This window comes from Podarcis liolepis, assembly GCF_965112155.1.
Source record: "Podarcis liolepis genome assembly, chromosome: 17".
In the NCBI taxonomy this organism is placed as follows: Eukaryota; Metazoa; Chordata; class Lepidosauria; order Squamata; family Lacertidae; genus Podarcis; species Podarcis liolepis.
The window spans coordinates 28,317,616-28,325,726 of NC_139571.1; the positions used below are offsets into that span (position 1 = coordinate 28,317,616).

Below are 8,111 nucleotides of genomic sequence, written 5' to 3' on the forward strand. Positions count from 1 at the left end.
ATGGCAACCCTAACCTGCCTCTGCCTATGAGCAATCCTATGTGCTCTCCTGGGGGTCTTCCTGCCCTCTGCAGAGCCTGTCTCTTGCAATGGCAGTTTGTCTCTAGCTCTGACTAGGCTGTATTTTCCATCCCACTGGGTTTCTCTGTTCACACAGCAAGCGCTTTTGGGAGTTGTGGTCCAGCAGAGTCTTGAAAAAAGTGTCTTCTCTTACTCATCCTCCAGCCTTTTTAACACTGGCCTGTGCAGGTTAAACTACAGTTCCCAGCATTGTTATTGGGGGGTGGGCTTTAAATATACAGTGTGTAACAAGTACAATAGTGGAGAGTGAAACTTCTAAAATGTATTTTGGTTTTTTTATATTGTAAACCGCCCTGTGATCCTTGGATGAAGGGTGGTATAGAAATAATAATAGTAGTAGTTGTTGTTGTTATTTGGACCAGAGGCCATCAAGCAAGCACGTCAGAATCCAGAGTGATAGGAAGAGCCATTTTATTGCAAATTAATTGACTGAGAGTGATCTAAAGTCACATGCATCGCCTATTAAGAAATTAGAAACCCTAACTATGCTGAACCAGCAAAGTTAACAGCTAAAATAATAGAGCCTAATGATGATTGTTTTATGGGAGCCTTTTTTGGACTATATAAAGAAATATTATAGTATGAGGCATTCGCAAGCAAGATTTGAACTATGAGCAACAGAATGAGTTAGTGATTACTTTATTGTCATAAGAGAGCGGTGCTTTTTTCAGCGGGTACTCCAGGGTACACAGAACCTGCAGCTCTTTTTTGTGTTAAAAAGCGTTGCACTTACTGTAATTTTATGGTGAGCACCTGCACCTATTTTTCTATTTAAAAAAGCACTGTAAGAGAGAGAAGATAGGGTGCAGAAAGGGGTGAACCCCTAGAAAATGGGGTGGGAAGTCGACAAAAAAAATTCAATTATATATTGGGATGTATATGTGAAATGTGTGGAAATTTAATAAAATATAAAGGGCGGAGAAACGAGAAACCCGCAGCCGAGTCGCTTAGAATACACGTAATCGGTTCGCCCCCCCTTCATGCTCCTCCCTCCCCTTTTTGGTGTTTCCCCTCCAACCCCGCCCACCCTCCTCTCTCATTGGCCCTCTCCGTCGTCGTGCACGTCCCTTATTTCGACGTCTCCCTCGCCCACCCACTTTGCGTGCCGCGCCACGTCTCGACCCTCCGGCCTCCCTATTTCCCCGCCTCCTGTGGATTGGCCCGCTCCCTTTCCAATCCCGACCGCTGCTGTCCCTCCCATCTCTTCCTGATTGACGTGAACAGAAAACCCTCCCGCCTCCCAACCCCCACCCCTATTTTCGCTTTGATTGGCCGCTCCCTTTCCAATAGACAATGACTGACGTGAACAGAAAACCCTCCCGCCTTCGTATTCCCTCCCCTCCCCAAGCTCCTTTTGATTGGCCGCTCCTCTTCCAATCCCGACCTCCCCTCCCGTTCTCTCTCTGTGCCTGACGTTAGACGGCCGGGTAACGTATGGTGCCCGCCTTGCTCCTCCTGCTTTCCCGGCCCACCCAGTCAGCGCCCTCGCTTTCTGTCCACGCGTCCATGTGTTCTAGCCCCGCCCCTCCCGCTGCCGAGAGCGGCGCGAGGGAGCTCGCGAGGCGGCTGCAGCGTAAGCGTCGTCGTCGGCGGCGTGGCGGCGTTGCGCGCGAGGCCCCTCCCGCGGCGAGCGGTCGCCCTTGGCTACGGGCATGGCGTGGGCGCGGCCGGCTCCGGGGGTTCCGGAGGGGCTGCGGCCGCCGCCGCCGCCGCCGCTCCTCCTCCTCCTCGTGTGGGTCTCCGCCCTGTGCCTTTTCCCCCGGCCGGCGGAGGCCCTGGTGGAAGGTCTCTACTGCGGGAAGCTGGTCTGCTACGACGTGCTGGGCGTGAGCCGGGATGCCAGCAAGGCTGAAGTGGCCCGGGCTTACCGGCAGCTGGCCCTCCGCTACCACCCGGACCGCCGACCGCGGGAACCCGACCCGGACGGCAAAGGAGCAGAGGCCGCCCAGGAGAAGTTCCTGCTCATCGCCACCGCCTACGAGACCCTCAAGGTGAGAGAGCGGGGCCGGGGCCGCCCCCTCCCTCCGCCCGCCCCGGCCGGACCCCTCCGGTAAGACACGCGCCGTCCGCACCCTCCTCCTCCCCCCCACGCACCCAGGCTCAGTTTCTCCCAACAGCACCCACCTCCCTGGCTCCCTTGAGGAGAAGGAGCAGCTGCGGGGAGGAGGGTGACAGGAGCGGCTGGCGCCGGGAGGGCTCTGAACAAGGGCCCCCCTTCGCATCCCCCTCTCAGCATTTCTCTGTCATGCAAATAGGGGTGTCCTCCTATTCCATATGGCTTCCAGTATACAGTATATAATATATACTGTATATGCATAACAAAACATTGAAAAGACTTCCCCATACAGGGCCGCCTTCAGTCCTGTATGTAAAAGCATAATATATAAACATAATGAAACATTAAGCATTGGAAAAACTTCCCCATAGAAGGCGGCCTTCAGTCCTGTATATAAAAACATAATGAAACATTAAACATGGAAGAAAACTTCCCCATACAGGGCTGCTTTCAGTCCTGTATATAAAAACATAATATTAAAGCATAATGAAACATTAAACATGGAAGAAAACTTCCCCATACAGGGCTACCTTCAGTTCTGTATGTAAAAGCATAATATAAAAACATAATGAAACATTAAACGTTGAAAAAACATCCCCATACAGGGCTGCTTTCAGCTCTGTATATAAAAACATAATATTAAAACAACATGAAACATTAAGCATTGAAGAAAACTTCCCTATACAGGGCTGCCTTAAGAAGGCTCTGGATCTGTTAACGCCACAACCTCCAACATTTCTGCAATGGAAATAAGGGACATTGTCCTATTCCATCATAAAATTTTTAGTATTTATACCCCTGTCCATCTGACTGGGTTGCCCCAGACACTCTGGGCGGCTTCCAATATATATATAGAAACATAATGTAACATTAAAGAACTTCCCTATATAGGGCAGCCTTCAGAGGTCTTCTAAAAGTTGTATAGTTACTTATCTCATTGGCTCAGGGGTTGCATTACTCCATACGCTTCAACATTATTAAGCAGCTATCTTCTCTTTAAAAGATATCTGTTTAGGGAAGTTTTTAATATTTAATGCTGTATTGTTTTTAACACTTGACTGGAAGCTAACCAGAGTGGCTAGGGAAACTCAGCCAGATGGGTGGGGTATAAATAATAAATTATTATTATATTATGATGATGATGAAAAGAGGGACATCCTAAGGGAAAGAGGGACATTCCAGGATCAAATTAGAAATCTGGATGGCTTCTGTAAATCCAGGACTGTCCCTGGAAAATAGGGACACTTGGAGGGTCTGCCTTCGTGGGGTGTCCTCCCTCCACAACACACTTCTAGACAGTGTTAGTAACTCAGATATATAAGCTAGGTGCCAAATGGCCCCTTAAACCAAGGATGCAGTCGCCAAAACAGAATGTCTAGTTGCCATTTTGGGGCAAGGCGGCTCTAAAGTAATTTTTCAAACGATGGACCAACTGCGATTGATTCTGAGTTAATCATTTGTCTAGTTCAGATGACAACCTTGAGGTTGGTTAAGAACTTGATTCAGGGTCAGTCCACATATATATTGGCCTATTCTGACCTCTTTTTCTTAATGGAGACTGCTCCTGCTCAGGCTGCACAGAAAAAGCAGTTTGCTTCCAGAACTTCATTCTGATTGTGCAGATAAAATATAACTAATATAATTCCATGGGGGGGTGTTTATGTGTGAAAACAGGGTTTGCAGTTTATATGCATACACCAATATATTATTGTGCTGTATAACATGCATGGTGTTTGTGTATGTCAGAGAGAGAAAAGAAACTGGCCCATTAAACCAAGGTTGTAACACAGCAAGTATGCCATGCCTAACTAGCTTCAGTTATTAGTTTAATGTTTGCTTATAACTGGTTTGAGAAGAATAGCTTGTCAGTAGTCAAGTGTATTGCTTCAGAAGCATAAAGCATAAACACCTTTACTTTTTGCTATTTTACGCCTGTTGTGTAAATACTATTGATCATTTTATGTTTGAAAATTTAAGAGTACTGTTCAACTAGAGGTAATTGTCATAAATACAACCAAAAGCAATTCCTTAAACTGAGCGGATGGTGGTTGTTTTTGTTCATTGACATATGGGATATTTCCAAATGAAAACCTGCCAATCATCGTTTGCAGGATGAAGAAACTCGTAAGGATTATGATTATATGTTGGATCATCCTGAGGAGTATTACAGCCATTACTATCACTATTATAGTAGAAGATTGGCACCCAAGGTAGATGTCAGAATCGTGATTCTAGTCACCGTCTGTGCCATCTCTGTTTTTCAGGTAAATATCTTTGTCTCCAAACTGTTCCATTGTTACCATCTGACCTGGAAAATAATGAAAGACGAAATGTAATATGGCTGGTTTCTTACAAATGTTTTCCCTTTGTGTAAAAGGCAATTGAACAAGTGCTATCTGCTCTCTGTATTATGCCAGCAAAGGAGGTGACTGGCCTGAACTTATTACCTGAAAAATAAGGAACATATTAAAAATATCACATCAGTTTTCCCTAAGATTTTTGGGCACAATACATGGAAAGGGGATTTTTTTTAAAAAAAGAGTGATTATGAATGCAAAGCTATGCAAATAAAGAAAACAATTAGAACAAGTTTGATGTAGTGCATCCTATATATATAGTCTGAGTACCACAGGGAAAGGTAATTTGCTTATTCTCTAAGGCTAATATTGCTTACCATTTTATATTTTAGTTCTTCAGCTGGTGGAGTAGCTACAATGAAGCTATCAACTACCTAGCAACCATGCCAAAATATCGTATACAAGCCATGGAGATTGCCAGGCAACAAGGGCTACTAAACAGAGCCAAAGAAAAGGGCAAGAACAGGCGGTCCAAGGAAGAAATCCGCAAGGAGGAGGAGGAAATAATCAAAGATGTAATAAAAAACAAAATAGATATCAAGGGTGGTTATCAGAAGCCCCAAATATATGACATACTCTTATTCCAAATCCTTTTAACGCCTTTTTATCTGTGCAAGTACATAGGATGGTATTGTTGGTGGATTTATTGTTTCAACATCAAAGGACAAGAGTATGGGGAAGAAGAGAAGTTGTATATTATACGCAAGTACATGAAAATGTCACAGTCTCAGTTTGACACTTTGGAAGATCACCAGAAAGAGACTTTTCTTGAACGACAGCTCTGGATAAGAGAGAACTATGAGGTGAGCGGTGTTGGCACACAGGAAGTGGAAAAAGAACCTAACATGTCCTGACTTCTTAAATTATGTTCATACCACCCCTAAGCGAAGCTCTTGCTTTTGCAGTTCCATAGTGTTGGTTCATGCACTTGGGGTCACAAGCAGTGATCAGTGTCCCATACGCAGCTAAAATACACCAGGTATTTCCTATTACGGTGGTCCAAACTTACTGTCTTTGTAGGTCTTCCCCAACCTTTATTTATGGGTTGGGCTGTTGCATAAGTAGCATGCTTCTTTAAGACTCATGGGCAGTGTGCTAACACAGTAGATGGTTCACTTCAGTGTTCAAATGAACTTCTTCGTTATGTCCCTTTATTAGAGGCTGAGTGGCATTGTGGTTTTTTTAAAAAAATGCCTGTCTAAAAATGTGCTACTCAAGTCATCTTACAGTACAAATCAGTAAAGCAGCACAGCAAGTCACAACACACAAAAGCAAAACACAGTGCATTAAACTACAGTTAACAAGCCTATCATCAGGAAAACACTGCTCAGATTCAATTTTCAGCAGATGGTGTAGGCTTCGTAAAATGGAGACCTTAATTTGTCATCTGAATCTCAGAGGAGGGCCAGAAATGAGGTTCCTTAGAGAGGATGCTACACAGACCGAGAGATGGAGAAGGCCCAGTGAGAAGCAGTCACAGAACGCTCTTCTGAATACATGCTCTCAGAGAACCTTATCCTAGGATCAGGGAACCCAGCAGTAAATCAGCTTAGAAGTTCTGCTGAAGGAGAAGAACCATTTTATCTTCCACAACACAATAATTGTCTGTGTTAAAGCAGGTAGAGCTGTCAATATTTGTTGTTCTAGCGCCATTTAAAAAACCCCCAACATACTGGCAATAGAAGTCTTGGTGCAGTGTGGCATTTCTAGTCTACTGAGAGAGCTGTCACCAGCCTTGTCCCTTTCAGTGCCATACAAGTAGTATTAGATTGTATCCAATGATAGCAGAAGCATTGGAATTAATAGGCACAACTAACTTAGGTCCATTACAACCCATCGTGCCTCATATGCTATGTAGAGAGCAGAAGTGGGAAAACATTGGCTTCATTCTACAGAGCGTGAGTTTGTAAATATTTCAACTAAGATCAATTAGAATATTAATTGATACTCCGTTAATGTGTCACCTTAACTATTGGTAATGTACTTTGGAAATAGATGCCAAATGCTAGTCCTACTCAGTAGAGCCATTGAAGTCAATGGACATATCTAACTTAGGTTAATTAATTTCATTGTGTCTACTCGTAAGTGGGATTAGCATTGACTCAAATGTGACTATTAAGGTTTAAAGCTGTATTTTTTAAAAAAAATTACCCACCTGCATGGTATCTAGCTCTTTAGCCCGCTATGGCACATTTTCAGTGTATCCCCCAAGCACATTACTTTTAGGATCAACTACTTTTATGCAATCCAGTGCTCCATTTGAATGTCAAATTGGGGAATCTGCATTTTGGGACTGGCCTGTCCACAGTGAAACTGTCAAAGAATCTGTGTTGCTAAAGCACAGTGAAGATTGATGTTGCTTTCAGTTAAATTTTTCCTTCTCTTTTAGCTTTACAAACAAGAGCAAGAGGAAGAACTGAAGAAAAAAATGGCATCGGACCCTCGATGGAAAAGATACAGGCGGTGGATGAGAAATGAAGGACCTGGAAGACTGACTTTTATTGATGATTGACACTTGCTGTAACTTATACGGTCCAGTGATGATTGGCAAGAAAAATTCATACCTAAAAAGTTCAGAGTTTAACTGCTGTGTCTCAGCAATGTTCTGAAACTCAGGAAGTAATCAGGCAGAAAACTAGTACAATTTTATGATTTTTATAAAATAAAAGGAAATCTGCTAATCAGTCTTAATTGTTTTGCTCCATGGTTCACTCGATGTTGAATTAAAAACAAGCTTGACATGGATCTCCTCAAGAGTCTTCATGTAAGTGTGATAATGTAACAAGCACGTAGGTGGGCTATTTGGCAGCAGGAGCCAAATCAGCCATCCAAGCCATGCCCATGTTGTTTTGCCTTTCTTTTGTACAGCCCCAAAGCTCAAAGTTGGAGGCTGTCACGAGGCTTCAATCGTTCTTGTATGATAAGAAGTTGAAAGATCGTAGCCTCCTAGCAGGTTCATGTGGTTGCCAGTTTGAGGTGGCAAAGATGAATTTCCAGTGCTGATGAAGCAATATAAATACACCTTTCAGCAGGCCTCCCTGCCGCTGTAGTAGTCAAAATCCCCTTATAAAAAGCTCCAGAAAGGGTGTGTACAGTGAACACCAGGCTGGCTAAGTTTTATATCAATCCAAGAACCACACTGATGGGCACTGCACCCCACCAACGATGACAGCCACATGTCAGTGTTGGAGATGGCTAATGTATGCCTGTGCATGCACTTGTACACAGACTACAAACGAATTGCACATGCACCACATAAACAGCATGCAGACTCGCATAGTGCCATGTACACAATGCAGATAAAAACTATCGGCATTCCGCGTATCCCTGCTAGCGCTGGCGTGAGTTGCTGGCTGCAAACAGGGCCTTTTCCTTTGGCTTCCCTTTTGAGAGGATCTCTAAACAGCAGAGGGTTCTTTCACCTCCTGTTCTTAGTGCTAGGACTGCAGTGCTAATATCCAAGATAAAGCTGCTTGTCTGTTCCTTTAAACAGCGTTTCAGCCCACACATTTGCCAGTGGTGGCATGGCAAGAAATGCCTCTTTAGAAAGCAGGCAAGCAGCATTACCTCTGATCTTAGCGCTGTGGTCCTTAGCGCACAGAATGGGAGCAGGCAGAG

The 8,111-nt window shown here is 44.2% G+C and overlaps 1 protein-coding gene across 1 annotated transcript; it reads left to right on the forward strand.

Moving 5' to 3' along the window:
• The first annotated feature begins 1,492 nt into the window (after nucleotides 1-1,492).
• DNAJC25 (DnaJ heat shock protein family (Hsp40) member C25) lies at nucleotides 1,493-7,184 on the forward strand. Its single transcript, XM_083481563.1, has 4 exons — nucleotides 1,493-2,071; nucleotides 4,248-4,400; nucleotides 4,826-5,296; nucleotides 6,883-7,184. The coding sequence occupies exons 1-4, from the start codon at nucleotides 1,733-1,735 to the stop codon at nucleotides 7,003-7,005; spliced, it is 1,086 nt and encodes a 361-aa protein (XP_083337689.1). The 5' UTR covers nucleotides 1,493-1,732; the 3' UTR covers nucleotides 7,006-7,184.
• Nucleotides 7,185-8,111: the final 927 nt, after the last annotated feature.

What these genes read in the sequence shown, in the direction of transcription:
- DNAJC25 (XM_083481563.1), top strand. Translation starts at nt 1,733, where the DNA reads ATGGCGTGGGCGCGGCCGGCTCCGGGGGTTCCGGAGGGGCTGCGGCCG. An exon ending in CCGCCTACGAGACCCTCAAG is followed by an intron (nt 2,072 to 4,247) that starts GTGAGAGAGCGG and finishes CATCGTTTGCAG; the next exon opens with GATGAAGAAACTCGTAAGGA. An exon ending in GTGCCATCTCTGTTTTTCAG is followed by an intron (nt 4,401 to 4,825) that starts GTAAATATCTTT and finishes TTTATATTTTAG; the next exon opens with TTCTTCAGCTGGTGGAGTAG.